Source organism: Clarias gariepinus, chromosome 8 (assembly GCF_024256425.1).
Source record: "Clarias gariepinus isolate MV-2021 ecotype Netherlands chromosome 8, CGAR_prim_01v2, whole genome shotgun sequence".
NCBI lineage: Eukaryota > Metazoa > Chordata > Actinopteri > Siluriformes > Clariidae > Clarias > Clarias gariepinus.
The window spans coordinates 26,313,967-26,333,392 of record NC_071107.1 but is presented as its reverse complement, the minus strand read 5'-3'; the positions used below and the strand labels follow the sequence as shown (position 1 = coordinate 26,333,392).

The 19,426-nt window shown below is 36.4% G+C and overlaps 1 protein-coding gene across 1 annotated transcript; it reads right to left on the bottom strand.

Moving 5' to 3' along the window:
• Positions 1 to 1,491: 1,491 nt before the first annotated feature.
• etaa1b (ETAA1 activator of ATR kinase b) lies at positions 1,492 to 18,898 on the bottom strand. Its single transcript, XM_053501251.1, has 6 exons — positions 18,585 to 18,898; positions 18,116 to 18,244; positions 9,454 to 9,521; positions 9,269 to 9,375; positions 7,026 to 8,338; positions 1,492 to 3,029 (listed from the first exon to the last, which is right to left on the bottom strand). Exons 1-6 carry the CDS (start codon positions 18,748 to 18,750, stop codon positions 2,905 to 2,907), a joined length of 1,908 nt encoding a protein of 635 aa, XP_053357226.1. The 5' UTR covers positions 18,751 to 18,898; the 3' UTR covers positions 1,492 to 2,904.
• Between the last annotated feature and the right edge of the window lie 528 nt (positions 18,899 to 19,426).

The following is a 19,426-nucleotide window of genomic DNA, read 5'->3' as shown; positions in this document are numbered from 1 at the left end:
GTTACTGAACTTTCTTGTGTAGATTTAAAATAATAGCCAGTAATAATACCGTAACCTAAGACAAATTCGATTAAAATTTGTCAATTAAAAACAAATTTTAGTTTTATAGGACTGCATGCAAAATGTTTAAAACGGGCTAGGAAAAGTGATTACTAGGGGAGCTACAGACTGTGGATTTGGGGATCCCTGGCAGGTACAGACGTGTGTAAGAGATTTATAAGTGCTGACAGCTGAATTATTAATCCCAAGCTGCTTAATACCATCTTGCAAAACATAATAAAGTGAGCTACTGCTCAGTTTAGACTGGAGAGCATCTTCTGGGATTTTGGCATTGTGTCAAAAGGGTTCTTAATTTATTTTTAAGATATTTGCAATGTAAAAGTTGCAATTTTAAGTTATTGCAATGTACTATTTTATGTGCATGTTCTAAAGATTTCTCAGTGATTAACATGGAGATTTGATAATGTCTTCATATTAGACAAAACTAAAAAATTCCAAGGGTTTTACAAACTTGCACTCACAAATGTACCTCAGCTTAAATCTGTCAACACACCATTATAGTCCACACCACCATATTATGAGATACAAAAGGTGGGGAAAAAAGCAAAGGCATTGTAGCAAGAAGGTGTTGGCAGAATTAAACATAACTGAGGAGTTATGTGGAGAAAGTTCATTGCTTTGCATTTATTAAATTAAAAAAAGGAGTTGAGTCTATGGGTTTTTATCAGCATAGCTACTAGAGCTCAGTGAATTAGAAGCTAGATGACAGAGCAGACATGGGAAAAGGGGAAGAATATCAGCAATGAGTACAGCTTAGAGAAGCATTGTTTCATGCCAATAGTAAAAAAAAAAAAAAAAAAAAGGATTCAAACAAAATGCTTTAAAAATGTATATCCTGTATTTACTAGCACTGCTAGTGTGAAATAATTAATTTCGCTTTCTTGCATTTCCCCTACAAACTTGTACTGAAAAGACACATTCCTGTGTACGTCAGCTAATCTGCTAAGGAACATAATTGAGCATGTTTTCTCCATTAAAACATTCCTCAACACACATGCTTGAATTTCAAGTGTGCATTTGCCTGTTCATACTTGGGGGCCTATGAATGGAGCCCTCAGGTATGCCTTGTTGAAACAAATCTAAGCTGCTAATGACACACGCTAAAAATATTCACAGTTCATTTAACTTGATGACAACTGCAGCCCCCTCTGCCCCCTCACCTAACTGCCTTCTGTATTAGTCATACTTTTAGGCAATAGCCTGCAGTGGGTAATGCTGTTGAAGCATTGTGGAATTGTTTTTTTAATGCAAGGGAATACCTCCAGCTTAAGAGATATTATTTAAACCCGACATGTTCAATATGGCAGGAGAAGCACTCATTTGAAAGTTTAATTTAATGTCAATATTTTCTTTGAAATCTTTCACTTTTTGCAGGGTTATTGAAGGAGAAGCACATTTCTCAGTTAATCAATTTATCAATTATCCTGCTTATCTGTGGGAGGAAAATAGGACACCCGGAGAAAACTCACCAAGCATAAACGTTTGACTTTTGCCTGCTTTTATAATTTTTTCTTTATGGAATTCTGGAAAACAGGACATACTTTTCTTGAGTAAAATTAAAGATTCAATTTCACAGCTGTTTTAAACATATTCTGATGAACCAAGCACATCACTAGTTTTAGAAATAAAACATAGCCCCAAATGATGTCTTACCTCTGAAACATACCTCAAGATCAACAATAAAACATACATGAACTCTGGCAATAACATAATTTGCCACAATTACTACAGCTAGATAATAGGGCATGATTTGTCTTCAGATGATCACTACAGTGGCATGAAGCTAACTTTCTATGGCACAGGTCCATTGCAATAGGTAATTTGCTCTCTGGTTTTCAGGGAAAAAAGGTTTTGAAAGACTCATTACACCGTCTGCTGGCAGTCTAATAATGCCACATTGCTGAAAATCCTTCACCAACTTGTATATTATAGCAACTCAACACCTGTTGGGCCCTGTTTTTTCATCCTTTGCTTAGAATAAATTGTAATCATCTTCAAACCATAATCACAGTAATAAAAAAAGCCCACATTCCCATCCCATGCCAAATTACTGTGCCATTTGATTTAAAGTCAATGAGCAGGAGGAGGGAGAGAATACAGTGTATAGAAGTTCTATAAGATTTCCAGAGCACAAACACAGACACCTGTGTATCCTACACCTGAAAATGGCAATGGCCCAGATTTGAGTAATACACAGGCATTCCCCTGGGCAAACAATGAATAACATTGTGGCATGTACAAAGCACCAGGTGTGCTGAAGACGTAGACTTTTCAATGAATGTGCAAAGAAAACCTTAATTTCCACAAATGACATATAAAGACCATTACACACAAAATAGTTAGGAACTATGCATCATAATATGAAATATAACATTCATCAATTTAAACCATTGAGGATATTCTTACTGTCTGGAAAGACAAACACGCTGCAGTTAGTGTAAAATGTTTCTTAAAAACTGACAAAACCTTCACACAGTTCAAAAAGACAGAAAAATGCAAACAAAAACAAGACAAATTGGATTAAATACCTTTTATCAGCTGCAACTGTGCATACAGATTTGCTTCATACCACATTTTCTTAAGGGCAATCTAAATCAAATTTTACAGTTTTGCATGGGCAATACAGAGTTACAAAATGAGACATCAGAAAACCAAAGCAATTCAAAATGAGATCACAAAAAAGACTTAGGTTTCTACCTTCACTAAAGGTAGAACCAGCTTGATGAACAACTCCAAATAACTATTATTTTCAATTATACCAAATATTTTATTTTATCTCATTATGAAAATATTTAGACTAGGCATGTGCATTCATTTTAAGAAGCTGAGCTCCTCTGTGGTGTACTATGTGGAAACGTCAGGCTTTTGAGCGGCTTGCAGTCGCAGTCTCCTCCTTGCTATAGCCTCCTGCTTTTTCCTCTCAATCTCTGCAGCAGAGCACTTCACTGCTGGCTGTGATGTGACAAACACTACAGAAGCAAACAGAAAAAAAGCAGTAGCAATAGCAAGCTGATTTTTTTATTGCTGCATTTTGATTTTGGCTAGGTTCAGTATTTCAGAAACTGCTAGTTTCCTGGAATTTTCATACAAAACATTCTCAAGAGTTTCAACAGAAAGGTGTGTGTGGGGGAAACCCTAAGTAAGTAATATTTCTAAGTTAAAAAGAGATGGCAAAAGAAACTAGTCAGATGTTTGAACAGCATATCCTTCCTGCAACCTAAATAATCACTCTTTACACTAATGCTTTCCTGGCTCAGTTTTCTTAGTAGCAAAATGGTGGACTGAAAAGCATCTTGGCATACAAAAAAATTAGAGATGATCTACTATTTGAATTTAAAATTTGAATTTATTGGTGTAGTCCATCCACTTTGGGTACTCTTCTTCTAAAATCTGGAAGCTGAAATTATCATGGGCACAAGGTCACCCAAACTTAAGATTGGGTACCGAATCCTGGTGCCACTTTAATGCCTGAGCATTTAATTGAGCATTCATTGAAATAGTTGCCCTCTGGTTCACTGAAAAGGATGCAAGAAGCATCACCACCTTCTCTGCATTTGAGAAATTATAATGAAAAAAAAAAAATTGAATCTTTTCTAGTAACACGAGTTTCCATGTTTTTACATTTCGACATAAGAGCACAACTCTAAAAAAAAATATGACCACCAAAATGCAGAAATTACACTTTTTTTGACGGCAGAGTTGGCTCGCGAAGCTACATCAAAACATCCAATGCAAAAACGTTTTAAAGTGTGGCTTTATTTCACTACAAATGATTCAGATGCCGTGACAAATAAGGAGAAACACGTCAAATCTAATGGAACATTTGAGGACACATGGAATAAAATTAGGGATGCACCATGTTTAACAGCTTGTGGACATCAGCTGCCCTGTGCCCAGTCAGATGAACCCTAGCAAAGTCAGGAGTGGTGTCATGTTTTGCCAGATAAGGAAAATATGTTCATATTTCTACAAACGAATTGCTAAAATTTGGAGCTGGATTGTAGCGTTCCAAGAATACCAACTATTTTTATATTAATGGTGTTAAATTATTGTAGTTGGGTTAGGTAGTATGCACATTTGTTGTGTTTTATATACCAACCTTTCAGAAACTTTAGAAAAACATGGTAGTATAGAAATAGGATGATTAGTTATTAAATAATCTCTGATCACCAGAATTAAACAGAAGAATTATCTAGCAATTTTAAGGTTTATATGAACAATTCCAATAAAATGATTGGGCAAATAGGTGTTTTGTTTTAAATCAAATGATGAGGAAATCTCATCATGACTTGCTGTGGGATCATGCATTTTGGATTAAAAAAAGATTTATAGTAATTTCACACTCACTTGGAGGGTCAAAGTATGACTTGGGTGGAAAAATATCTTATTTAGATAATCTAGTGGATAACCTTTACTTGGACCAATCTGTTGTAAAAGAAGTGTTCTAATATTTACGAAGTACATATTAAAAGCACAACTAATTTCATATGGATCAATATACATTTTAAATTCATCCACACATTGTGCAGGTAGTCCTTTTCCCATCGAGGAGGTCATTAGTAGTTTTCCAAGTTGATTTAATATCACTGGACGCTCAGAAATCATAATAGTTATAAATGCTTGATATTAAGATCTTCAATACTACAGACATCTTCCCATGTAACTTTACTGATCAGGGACTGGAAATAATAAGTTATCTAATCTCATCATTGTATGTATTCGGTATAGTATGTCAATTTTAATTACATTTGGCACTAGTGATTTTTCTTTCTTAATGCTATGCGAATTTCTACGGCTATATTTATGGAGCGGCAGTTTTTGTTATTTAATATTAAAACTAGATAGGATGTTTAAGATTTTCTTTTTTAAGAACTTTAAAATTGAATTTGGATTTACTTGTTTTATTCTGTTGAAACAAGTTTCTCTGTGGTTAATTTACTCTAGATAGTAAAAATTTTTGCATAGCTTTCGAGTGTTCTATTTTGGATCATACATTTTAAAATTGGTTTAAATTTTAAAATTGGAAGATCTTTGCGGTAGGTTTGCTTAGCTCAGTATGTCTACCTTTGTAACAAAGCTTGACAATGATGGGACTTGGCCTGGCTGACAAAAAAAGAGTCTTCCAGACTTTCCAGACAAACGCCTGTTCCAGCTCTATTTTCTGAGAATCAGTTTGTATTTTCTCAGACAAAATATATATATATACACATATACATATATATATACATACACACACACACACACACACACACACACACACACACACAGGTCCTTCTAAAAAAATTGGCATATTGTGATAAAGTAAATTATTTTCAGTAAAGTACTGATAAACATTAGACTTTCATGTATTTTAGATTCATTACACACTGCTTCTCTGTAGCCCAGGTCAGGCGATTCTGCCGCTGTTTCTGGTTCAAAAGTGGCTTGACCTGGGGAATGCGGCACCTGTAGCCCATTTCCTGCATGGTGGCTCTGAATGTTTCTACTCCAGACTCATTACACTGCTTCCGCAGATCCCCCAAGGTCTGGAATCGGTCCTTCTCCACAATCTTCCTCAGGGTCCGGTCACCTCTTCTCGTTGTGCAGCGTTTTCTGCCACACTTTTTCCTTCCCACAGACTTCCCACTGAGGTGCCTTGATACAGCACTTTGGGAACAGCCTATTCGTTCAGAAATTTCTTTCTGTGTCTTACCCTTTTGCTTGAGGGTGTCAATGATGGCCTTCTGGACAGCAGTCAGGTCCGCAGTCTTACCCATGATTGCGGTTTTGAATAATGAACCAGGTTGGGAGTTTTTAAAAGCCTCAGGAATCTTTTGCAGGTGTTAAGAGTTAGTTAGTTGATTCAGATGATTAGGTTAATAGCTCGTTTAGAGAACCTTTTCATGATATGCTAATTTTTTGAGATAGGAATTTTGGGTTTTCATGAGCTGTATGCCAAAATCATCAATATTAAAACAATTAAAAGGCTTGAACTACTTCAGTTGTGTGTAATGAATCTGAAATATATGAAAGTCTAAGGTTTATCAGTACATTACAGAAAATAATGAACTTTATCACAATATGCTAATTTTTTGAGAAGGACCTGTATATATATTTTTGATCTTTATCTGGATGCTTTCAATAAAGATATTTTTCCATCTCGACTGCTTTCAAGATTATCCACTCTTCACTTAGGTTGTGTACATTTTTGCAGTTAGACTCAACATGATTTTTGGTATCCTCTATCTTTGGTAGAATCATTTAGAGCGTTGCTATGGTTTCTTAAATTATCAAATTACTTTTGATGTAAGTGTGTGAATTCCAAACTCATTTTAAGCGCATATATTTGTTCTCTTGCTAGAAGAATCTATCAAGCTATCAATACAGGATATTGAGACATAATTTTCTGATGTAGTTTTAGACCTTCCTTTTGAAGGCATAGTAAAGCAGTGCTATTTCAGTGATGTAGGCCAAAGACTGAAATGTTTCCCCTTAAAGACCTTGCCAAAATCAAATATCCTTAATCTGATTGATTGATTTACCAACTCTCATAGCAGACTGTTAAAAACATAGTTAAATTGTATAGTAAAAAAGATTTTAATCAGACAGTATCCTGCCAGAAACGTGCAGCAGAACCTGGTGTGGTTGTCTTCTTTTACTACCTTAAGTTGACGGTGTCTGAGATTTTCTGCTCACCACAATTGTAGTTAGTGCTTCTTTCAGTTACTGTATACATAGTCAACCAGTCTTCTGAACTTGCTCATCAAAATAGTCTTTCAGCCTGCAGATTCTCTGCTCATAGGATTTTTTTGCTTGTTTTTCGCTCGGTTTTGTCTAAATTCTTTATTGTGTGTGAAATTTCCAGGACATTAAAAGTAATGAGTAAATAAAAGCATTATTGTGCACATGTTCCTAATAAAGCATGTTTGCATGAATTTCAATAATTCACAGCAGTTGTGGCAAGTTATTCATAGTGGATAGCTTACCTTTATTCCTCAGTTCCCCTGGGTCAGACTGATGCCTCTTGAAAGTGGAATGGTAGGAGTTTTCTCCAGATGCTTCTGTAGCATTCCTCAGCTTAGTGAAATGGTACTGCTGACTTTTGTTCTGAAGATAGTGGTTAACTGGTAAAGCACTAGCTGATTCAGACAAGTTTTTTTGGTTTCCATAATTACCTAAAGCACCTGGCATTGAATGTGAGCGTGCAAACCCCCACACATGCTGTTTGTATTCAGTGGGATGTTGAGTTGGATTAGTTGTGCTGTTCCTACTCATGTTTGAAGAACTAGTAGTGATTGATGAAGGTACTTCAGACGAGTTACAAGAGGACATAGTTGAATTCTTGTGTTTTTGCTGCTCTTGACTGGCTGAGATTCGCTCCAGGTCATCACAGGCCTGATAGAGCAGATCATCATCATCATCATTATCTCCATCACCCCAAAGTGAGTCCAGGCCCCTCCCTGATGCTCCAGTTGAACTGTGCATGTCTTTCGCGGCTGGTCCATTATGTGTCATAACTATCTGTTGCTTTACACCTGGTACATGTGTTTTCTGATGAACTAAATCTTTGTTGACCAAATCAGGGCTGGTTTTTGAAAGTTCCTTTAAACTTCCAAAAACCTCTGGAAGTGCAAAAGACTGGACAGGACTTTCCGACCTGAAAGTACAAAGATTTTTGCAACTTTCTGATAAGATCCTAGTGTAATGACTGGTAATCTGTTTAGACTGGGAGCACTCAGCTTTGCTGCTTGATCCAGGGGAACTGGACAGCATTGTTGGTTCACATTTTTTGGAAGCAGCAGAACCTATCTGACTAGTTGTTTTTTTTGTACAAGAGTCCAAAAGCTGAGGGTTCTGAGTCACCTCTAGCACAAACAAGTCATTGAGAAGATCATCATTCTCCCAGTCATCATCAAAGTCTAGTTTTGATACCCGAGTATCATTAGGGAGATTCTTGCAATCTATAGTGTCTGGTCTCATTCCATGAGAAGCTGTTTTTTCAGTCCTGCTCTCCTGTGAAGAGTTAACTGATGGAGGGCTTAGTCTCCCACTCAAGTGTTGGGTGGGTCCATCAAACAAAGCATGCAGCTCTTCCTCATGGCTTGGCCTTTTGACATCTCCAGCTAAAGCCTCATTACTCTGTGATTCTGGACAGGTGGCAGTGAGATTGTTGAGCTTGTGCAAAACCTTACAATTTGTTCCCTTAACATCCTGCAACCTTTCTTTGTGTTGACGGGTCATGTTAAGGTCAAACTGCTTAGCAAGCTTCATCAGGTCCTCAACATTGTTACTTTGCCGGCTAGACAAGAGAATGAGAATGTCAGTTGGTAAATTAGTTACTATAAGTTAACAAATAACATTCCATTAAAACTATACACACGCACACACACTAAATACATCACTTAAATGAACAGCTTTAGAAACTGGCGATTTAAAGCACATCAGATTAAAGCCCACATAAATGCATCTCAGAGTTCAAGCATTACATATTTTAATACACACTGTTCAGAGAAGACTGCGTGAGTCAGGCCTTCATGGTCGAATTACAGCAAAGAAACCATAACTTTGGAAAAACAAGCAGAAGAGACTTGCTTGGGCCAAGAAACACAAGGAATTAATATTAGATCAGTGGAAAACTGTCTTTTGGTCTGATGCGTCTAAATCAGAGATCTTTTGTTCTAATCGCCATGTCTGATAGCCATAGAGAGGGTGAACAGATGGTTCCTGAATGTGTGGAGTTTCATCAGTGCATAAGGGGATCTTGTATGTGCTATCTGGCAACCCTAATGCAATTATAACATTTTACTTAAAAATAAATTAAACAGAAAAGCTACATTTTACTAAGCAGCAAGCATCTTTGTTATGTCCACCCACAATTTCTAAACAAACAGCAAATAATTATAAACAAATTTTAAATAATTCACTGCTACCACATGGGATGTCAATGTATGAATACCAGAGTGAACCCCCTGCAGAATTATAAAGAAATGGTATTTTCTTAAAAAACAAAACAAAAAACAAAACAAAACAGAAGATCAAAAGAACTGCAATCATTTTAATTTTAAGATAACCAGTGCTGAACTATTGTGCACTGGGTCATTAGTAAACTAAAATTTTATTGTTAATTGTTTAAGAATACTATTTATGTAACTTAACATATACTGTACTACATATCGAGTTACAAGTTTCATCTGGAAGAAGGAGATTCGCAGAGCTAATTTATACTGACCGTGCTGAGCATCGTCGAACTCTGGGTTGCTGAATCTCCGGAGTGCAGGGAATAGCGGTATCTCCAATCCACTGAAGCACTGAATCTTTATCCACAGGCTTCTCATCCTTTGACATGAAGCAATATGGTCTAAGATCAATAGGACAGACAATGTGCAATTTTTATTTTAAAGAGTTTTTACTCACATTTGGTGCAATTCTGTTGACAATTTCAGATATCTCCACAACTCGGACACTTTCTCCTGCTCCTTTTCCTGTTATCAATAATCAAAACACAGGAAATGAGCTAAACTTATAGAGCATTTAAACCCCATGTAAACAAACTCCAATGCAAGAAGGCAAGGCAGGCCTGTAAACAACTACGAGTGAGTAAGGGGCCGGTGTTTTCTCTACAAAAAAAACACAAAATTGTTTAAAATTTTCAATGCATCTCAGTTTTATATTTCAATGGTATATGATTTGTCTTGAGGCAAAAAAACATTTTGTTATAACAATCTCAACTTAAATTTTTTATAATACACTGTATATAATAGGTCATATTATGTATATTATAACTACAGTGGAACCTCGTATTACGAGCTTAATTCGTTCCGGAAGTGGGCTCGTATTCCAAAACACTCGTAAACCAAATTTAATTTTCCCATAGGAAATAATGGAAACTTAAATTATTCGTTCTACAGCCCAAAAAAATATATACATAAAAATAATTAATACAAAATATAAAGTAAAAATAAAACAAATTAACCTGTACTTTACCTTAAAAAAATTTAAAATGAAACCCCGACAGATAAGGGTTTTCGTTTGTGCATGCAGAGTGTATGTGTGTAGACCGTTTTTAAAACCATTTAAAAATTAGCAAGGAACATTCCTAGTCACACTCACGTGAGCGCATACTAACAGGATCACTGCTGTAAGTAAAACAACAACAACAAAAAACAAATTAAACAGCTCCTCACCTTTGAAAACAATCGCGACAGAGAGAAGTTTGTGTGTTTATTTGGCAACCTGAGAGGAGGGGGGATGACGGGGGACTCGCTCGCGTTTACGGCCTCCTTCTCTCAGGTTGCCAAACAAACACACAAACTCTCTGCCTTACACAGACACAAACACACACACTCAAAAACACTGCAGGCACTAAGACCCAGCAGGGGAGACGATAGGTCTCGGCTTTACAGCTCCCCTTCTCTCAGGTTGCCAAATAAACACACAAACTCTTCTCTGTCGCGACTGTTTTCAAAGGTGAGGAGCTGTTTAATTTTTGTTGTTGTTGTTGTTGTTGTTTTACTTTACAGTAGTAATCCCGTTAGTATGCACTCACGCGAGTGTGACTGGCGATGTTCCTTGCTAATTTTTAAACGGTTTTAAAAACGGTCTCTCCGTTAATGTGTGTGTGTGTGTGTGTGTGTGTGCGCGCACACGCACATCTCACACACACACACACACACACACACACACACAGCGCGTGTGTGTATTCACCCAGCAGGAGAGACGATTACCTACAATTCTGCTGCAAGAGAGAGAAAAACCGTTGGCTCACTTGTGATGACGTAACGCTCGTTGTTAAAACAAGAAGCGCATGCGTGAAACATGATACTCGGTGCTCGTTAACTAAGACAATGCTCGTTTTTAAAGTAAAAATTTATTAAAAATTGTTGCTCGTCTTGCAAAACACTCGTAAACCACGTTACTCGTAATCCGAGGTTCCACTGTATTCTATTAATAATACATGCTACATTGCTGTACTTTATATCGAAATTTTGTTGTCCTGCTACATCACTGTATATTATATTTCACTCATTATTTTATTGTATTGTATTTTTGCGCCATTTTAATTCATTTAGACCACAGAGCTGTTTTTGAAAGAAAAACAAAATATTCTAAAGATAAAAAGAGGGAAAAATCAAAGCCACTGTCAAAGCATTGGTCATTGGTCCTGAAAAAGACACAAAGCACTGATGTACTGACAACAGGTCCTCAAGCATATTGGCATTGAAAAAAAAAAGGCAATTCATGACAAACATCACGAGAGCTGTAAAGGAAAAGAAAAAGACAGTGACAACATCATCTGCAAGACAGGGGCAAAGGTTACACAACCCACTGCTTAAAGAAGGCAGAGGCTAAAATACAAGATGGTAACTATTTAGCAGCATTAGGAATCAGAAGGCCAGACTGGAATTGACCAAAAAATAGAAATGAGCTACAAACATTCTGGAACAGGGTTTTTACAGACTGCTGAGAGAGAGTAATAGTTCAATACTTTTATTAAGTTGATAAAGATGAACCTCTAATTTCCAACTTAATAGAAGTATTGAACTATTAATCTACTTAATCTTTTTTGTTTTTAGGATAACCTTTTTTGTAATTTTGCAAAAAAAAAAAAAAAAAAAAACATATACTTTTACATTACTGAATTACAATTAACAGGGAAAAAAATTATTAGGCAGAATTAACCCAGATTGGTCCCTCAGTACCATGGCTGGAGAGACTAAAGCAATTAGAGACTAAAGCAATTTCAAGCTCAGTTAGAAAAACAGAGAGATTAAGGACATATACTGTAAACTTGCACACCAATGTAATCTTAATTTTATTGGCAGTAAGCGCTGGCTTTGTTTTTAAGTGGTATCGGTGCAGAAGTACTGAAACACTTTTACAAGTAGGGACAGATGAGTTTAATATCAGTCTGATACCCGATACTGGTATTGGCACATCCATAATTATTATTATTATTTTTTTTTAAAGTAACGGGTTGGTGATTTGTAGGTTTCTGGCTTGATGCAGTTACTTCAATCAAGGGATATGCAACCAAATATTAAGTGTTATAGCTTTAAGACTACTCTGTTGTTTTTTTCCACAAAAAATAAAAAATTCGGTCCAATACCAAATATGGCATGTTTAAAGTTGTTATAGTCAGATATAATAGATGTAGTACCTAACATATATTATTAGTTATTTATGTTGTATTTATTATGTTTACACACATATACAGCCGTGGCCAAAAGTTTTGAGAATTACATAAATATTGGAAATTGGAAAAGTTGCTGCTTAAGTTTTTATAATAGCAATTTGCATATACTCCAGAATGTTATGAAGAGTGATCAAATGAAATGCATAGTCCTTCTTTGCCATAAAAATTAACTTAATCCCAAAAAAACCTTTCCACTGCATTTCATTGCTGTCATTAAAGGACCTGCTGAGATCATTTCAGTAATCGTCTTGTTAACTCAGGTGAGAATGTTGACGAGCACAAGGCTGGAGATCATTATGTCAGGCTGATTGGGTTAAAATGGCAGACTTGACATGTTAAAAGGAGGGTGATGCTTGAAATCATTGTTCTTCCATTGTTAACCATGGTGACCTGCAAAGAAATGTGTGTAGCCATCATTGCGTTGCATAAAAATGGCTTCACAAGCAAGGATATTGTGGCTACTAAGATTGCACCTAAATCAACAATTTATAGGATCATTAGGAACTTCAAGGAAAGAGGTTTAATTCTTGTTAAGAAGGCTTCAGTGCGTCCAGCAAGCGCCAGGATTGTCTCCTAATGAGGATTCAGCTGTGGGATCGGAGTGCCACCAGTGCAGAGCTTGCTCAGGAATGGCAGCAGGCAGGTGTAAGCGCATCTGCACGCACAGTGAGGCGAAGACTTTTGGAAGATGGCCTGGTGTCAAGAAGGGCAGCAAAGAAGCCAAAAAAAAAAAAACATTAAGGACAGATTGATCTTCTGCAGAAAGTATGGTGAATGGACTGCTTAGGACTGGGGCAAAGTCATATTCTCCGATGAAGCCTCTTTTCCATTGTTTGGGGCATCTGGAAAAAGGCTTGTCCAGAGAAGAAAAGGTGAGCGCAACCATCAGTCCTGTGTCATGCCAACAGTAAAGCATCCGGAGACCATTCATGTGTGGGGTTGCTTCTCATCCAAGGGAGTGGGCTCACTCACAATTTTGCCCAAAAACACAGCCATGAATAAAGAATGGGACCAAAACACCCTCCAACAACAACTTCTTCCAACAATCCAACAACAGTTTGGTGAAGAACACTAAAGAACACGATGGAGCACCGTGCCATAAGGCAAAAGTGATAACTAAGTGGCTCGGGGACCAAAACGTTGAAATTTTGGGTCCATGGCCTGAAAACCCATCCCATTGAGAACTTGTGGTCAATCCTCAAGAGGCGGGTGGACAAACAAAACCCCACTAATTCTGACAAACTCCAAGAAGTGATTATAAAAGAATGGGTTGCTATCAGTAAGGATTTGGCCCAGAAGTTGATTGAGAGCATGCCCAGTCGAATTGCAGAGGTCCTGAAGGGCCAACACTGCAAATACTGACACACATATATATATATATATATATATATATATATATATATATATATATATATATATACACACACACACACACACACACACACACACACACAGGTGAAACTTGAAAAATTAGAATACCGTGCAAAAGTATGAAGCAGATGACATGGCTCCCCAAATCAACACGAACTGTGGAAAATTCACAATGGACTTCAAGCATCTTGAAGTGTGTGCCTCTCCATTCTTCCTTCAGACTCTGGGTTCTTTGTTTCCAAACGAGTTTGCTTTCATCAGAAAAGATTACTTTGGACCACTGTGCAACAGACTTTTTTTCACTAGTCCAGGTAAGACACTTCTGACGTTGTCAGTTGTTCAGGAGCGGCTTGACAAGAAGAATACAACATTTGAAGCCCATGTCCAGCATCTGTCTGTGTGTGGTGGCTCTTGATGCACATACTCCACCCATAGTCCACTCCATGTGAAAGCCCCCAACACTTTTGAATGGCCTTTTCCTGACAATCCTCTGCAGGCTGGTCATGCCTGCTGCTAGTGCACCTTTTTCTTCCACACTTTTCCCTACCACATGACTTTCTATTAATGTGCTTTGGCACAGCACTTTGGGAACATATTACTTATATTACTTAACTTATATTACAATTACCTTTTGAGGCTTTCCCTCCTTTTGAAAGATGTCAATGATGGTTTTCTGCACAACTGTCAAGTCAGCAGTCTTTCCCATGATTGTGCTTCCTACTGAACCGGACTGAGAGACAATTTAAAGGCTCAGGAACCCTTTGCAGGTGTTATGGCTTAATTAGCTAATTAGAGTGGGACACTTAGAACCTAGAATATTGAACCTTTTCACAATATTCTAATACTCTGAGATTGTGGATTTGGGGTTTTCATGAGCTGTAAGCCATAATCATCTCAATTATGACAAATCACGGCTTAAACTATCTTGCTTTGCATGTAATGGGTCCATCTCATACATTAGTTTCACCTTTTGCATTACTGAAATAAATTAACTTTAGCACGATATTCTAATTTTTTGAGTTTCACCTGTATATAGACAACAAGTAAAACAGATATATCACAAGATATTTAATTATAATAGTGCATTTATTTGATCAAAGAAAGGAGAGCGGAACAGGACCTTTATTGCTTTATTGCAGAAAGGAGGGATAATATTTTTTTATTGAACAGCGTTATCCACCACCATTCTCATTCAGGGTGAAAATTGATTTAATTTATTTGGGTACATGAGCACAGTACGGGACCATGGCCTGTATTTCACAAGGTGTTGGAAATTTGCATTCCACCAGCCATATTGTTTTGTTTTTAGGATAAGGCAAACTAATATACATGAACATACAGTACACCCACAAAGGAACAAACAAGACATCAACTTACAGCACAAGGTTTTGCCTTTGATCTTAGAACAGATCACAAGTTTTGCCATACATTTACGGCACTAAGTAGGTATTTACGTGTGAAAACTGTTTCCCATATAGGATCTATGTTCAAAAATGTTCTAGCCAGTTTTGCTTTAAAAAAAATGTGATTCGTCTAGGACAGTTCTTAAACATTTAAAAAAAGAACATTAAAATGTGTCATTCATCTTCTAATATAACACCTTTAAAGCCCATTTTCCCAATGCTCTTTATGGGGTATAGAGGACATGTGATGCCTGTCTTATACATTATTAATTTCTATCCAAAATCTTGCACTGATGATAGGAGAGTGGGACCGCTCATTAAACCTTTCCTGCATAAAACCTTCTCCTTCTTTTCTTACCATGATGGGCCCAACACCCTGGAACAATCTGGACTTATAAAGCATGAAGTTCTTATGAAAATGAGTGTTAACCAATTACAGGCTTTAATAATGTTTTTTTTTTTTTTTTTTTTTTTTTTACAGTTCTTAACCCAATTTCAAGTTTCAGCAATCTCCTTAGCTGTTTTCTTTGACAAGTATGTACTTTGATAAGACAGTGTTCTTCTAAATGCGGTAAATAATCTACTTTGTTCATTTTCATTACACCAACAACTCATTTTATAACCCAACTGCTGCTAATATATTATGAAAGGGTCACAGAAATTAAGTGGTGAATAAATCTACAGCGCTCATTTAGCTAACCACCTTGCTTTATATCTTTTTTGTTCATGTTTCCTAGATGTTTGCATAGTACTGCAAGTAAAAAAAAAAAGCTGTTTTATTTTACTGTTGGAGAATGAGTTCTTCTGGTATCTATGTCACACCTTCTATTTTCATACAAAACTCAAAAGCGTACATTAAGTTTTTGTTTTGTTTCCATCTGCAATATGATCTGTCATGTAATATGTTGCTCTCTTTACAGGCATGATAAACACGTATGGAACATAATTTGTTGAAAAAATTTTTTTTTCCTCCTTAAGTCAAAAGTGAAACTTATATCATTGTTTCCCACACAGTGAATACTTGGGCAGGCTGCCCAGGTATATTGACGGCCACCCAAGTATATTTGCCAACCTGCTTAAAAAAAATTGTTTGGGAAAGTGGTGCCCTCCGCGATTGATTAATTTGTAGAGTACACTGCTCTCGCACTAGCATAAGACAGGTAAGTGAGATGGCTACCATCACAACTATGTATCAGATCTGTGGGAAACACTGTATATTCTAAATTCTTTACATGTAAAGTGAAATATTTTAGCCCTTTTTCTGTCTTCATTTTAATAATTATGGCTTACAGTTCATGAAAATCAAAAAACATGTAAGTCCGTTTGAGTAAATTACTATGTATACGGTATAAATATTTGACATTGGGGAAAATATCAATTCAATTTTTGTATTACAATGATTTTGTGTGCCAATTCAGGCATCACCTCAATGACTTAAGCTTTTTTTAAATTCATTTTTTATTTATAAATGTTTGCATTTGAAGTGGTAAAATCTTCCAGTTCCTTTATAATCTGCGGAGGATCTATTTATACATTAGGCAGGCAGCACTGCATCCTTTGTGTTGCAAAATTATTTGCTGAATTGGTTTAGAATTGTAACAAAATCTAAATCTATATATATATATATATTGAATTAGAATATTTATAAAATCGGGATACTAATGGAATCGCAATACAAACCGAATTAGCACTTATGTATCGTGGTGGTCCCTGGTAATTTGCATTCCTAATGAATACCATGCATTGCTTGATGTAGTTCAGTGAATACAAGTGCAATTACATTGCTAACTTGACAGCTGTGCAAAAGAAAATCATCAACACCCTTCATAAGGAGGGCAAGCCACAGAAAGCCAACGTTGAAAGAACTGCCTGGAGTTAACTGGAAGGGAAATGTTTGATAGTAAAATGTGAACAAGGTGAAAATGGGATGACCACATAATTAAAAATACTGTCAAGCACTGCCAAGTCAAGAACTTGGAGAACAAGGAGTGGAATGAGGCTGGAGTCAGTAGCCATCATACACAGATGTCTTCAAAAAATTGCCTACGACTGTTGCTTTCCTAGTGTCAAAACATCAAAGGTGTTTTATCTGGGCTACTAAAAAAATAACTGAACTGCTGTTAAGAAATTGATTTTTTAAATAAAAAATTATTTTGCATTTCGTTTGGAAATCAAGGTCTGGAGAAAGAGTGGAGAGATGTTGCTTGAAGTCCAGTTTCCACAGTCAGTGATGATTTGGCCTGCCAGGTCATCTGCAGGTGTGGGTCTACTATGTTTTATCAAGTCCAAAGTCAACACTGCCATCTAGAAGAAGATGTTAGAGCACAGCTTCTGTCTGCTGACAAGTTGTATGGAGATGCCAATTTCCTTTTCAAGCAGAACTGAGCACCTGTGCACAGTGCCAAAACTACCACTAACTGGTTTGGTGACCATGATATTACTGTGTTTGATTGGCTTCTTAGAGAACTTCTTAGAGAATCTATGGAGTATTATCAATAGGAAATACCCAACCCAACAATGAAGGGTGGTATCAAAACAACCTGGTCTTCGATAAAGCTTCAGCAGTACCTTAGGCTGATTGCCTTTTGAAATGTCAAATAGATGCAATAACTCATGCTAAAGGAGCCCTGAACAAATATTTTGTGCATAAATAAACATACTTTTCAGAAGTTGGACATTTTTGTACTGTGGATTTACTACTATTTGGAGATTTTAAATTCTCTTAAAGTTGTCAAGTTCTTTTGAATCGAAATTAAAATAAAAAAGGCTTGAAATATTTTAATTTACATAAAACTAGAATATAAAAACTTCACTTTAAGCAAAATCATTCAAATTAATACATATAAAGGCTTACAATATTTTACATTATTTATAATGTATCTAGAATAGGTTTTACATTTGGAATTAATTTTAAAACTTTTTCATGATAAGAATTTTTTAAAATTCACTAGTATATATCACTTGAAGAATCATTGAAGATTTTGTCCACACAATACACACACCCTGGAGAGACTTGTGGCTAAATGTAAATGAGGAACATTGCAATGGTCTCAAGATACAGTCATAAATACAAAACTAATGGAACAGTCAAGAATAAAGAAGCTCTCACCATTCCTCGTTGGAGGTGGAGAAGCAGGATCCCAGATGATATCCTGTATAGCTTCTGCCTCACTGGGGGAATCACCATTGATGCAACCATTAAATCTCGTCCTTGATCTATGTTTTGGGGTTCCTACGACTTTTAGAAAGAACAGAAACAGGCATGTTTGAGTGGTTTGCTGTATGTTGACATTTCTAATGTTTAAAAATCTTAATGTAAGCATTAATTGTCTAATGTGTCAACGTTAAAGGACATTTAAGCCTACAAAAAAAGGTAATAATAGTTCCAAGTTATACAAAAAAAACTATGTTACTCTCGAGTTAACGACCTTATCAACAAATTAGGAGCGTTACGCGGATAAACACACATAAGCACACCGGTCTGCACATCACATTAGTTAAATTTTCTTTAAGAGACATTTACTTAAACGCTGAGTAAATGAGACCATTTGTGAACTTAAACATACCGAACATCTTACCTTTTCCATAATATTGCGAGGCATTCACAGATGGAGAGTGCGTTTGTTTTTTTCTCTGTTTGCTATCTGTTTTATTTTTTTTCTTCGAAAACTTCGGAACTCGGGTCCAAATTTCTTTGCTCGCATCTGCTGTAGATTGGGTATCGATGGTATTCTTGTCTGTCATAATTATTAATTACAGACATCCACTTCACAATGTTCATATTAAGCATTCGATTCATTGAGTTAAAGCTTTGCCTTTGAACTTTTATTTATTATTTAATAAAATAACTAGCTTTGTTGCGGTATAAACATTCACTCACCGCGCGGCCATGTTTTCAGCGCGGAGTAGGATTTCACGTCTCTGATTGGTCCACCTCAAGCTCGTGTATACTCGCGAGATAAGACGAGGTCGACGCAGTGAAATGTGAAAAAAATATATACATATATCAGTCTTTCTTCCTTTCTTTTTTTATTGTACAAAATAAAAACAAAATGTACATGTATAGTAGCATCGATAAGTTTGTATAAACATGTATTAAAACAAGGCACACACTAGTTAAACAAAAAGTAGATAGCGTTCTGTACTTGCAGTATATCTACACTGGCCGGCCAAAAACATCCTCATATTTATTTGTACTGCCTTTTACACTGAAATCGCTTCGAACCTTATGCAATGTCACAACAACGTTTATTTCCGTCAAGAGTCAAAATTAATTTCTCTCCAAGATCTTGTATTGATGATGGAAGAGTCTGACCTTCTCCAGCACACCCCAAATATTCTCAGTGGGATTATGGGATATATGGGATATATATAAATAAGTTATTTCTACTCTCTTGCTCTCTTCCTCATAGATCTGATA

Excerpts from the sequence above, each read along its gene's own strand:
- etaa1b (XM_053501251.1), bottom strand. The coding sequence starts at position 18,750 with ATGACAGACAAGAATACCATCGATACCCAATCTACAGCAGATGCGAGC. Across the intron at positions 9,522-18,115 it reads TCCACCTCCAACGAGGAATG|GAAAAGGAGCAGGAGAAAGT; the intron begins GTGAGAGCTTCT and ends TATTGATAACAG. Across the intron at positions 3,030-7,025 it reads AGGGGAACTGAGGAATAAAG|TGTTTGTCACATCACAGCCA; the intron begins GTAAGCTATCCA and ends TTGCTTCTGTAG.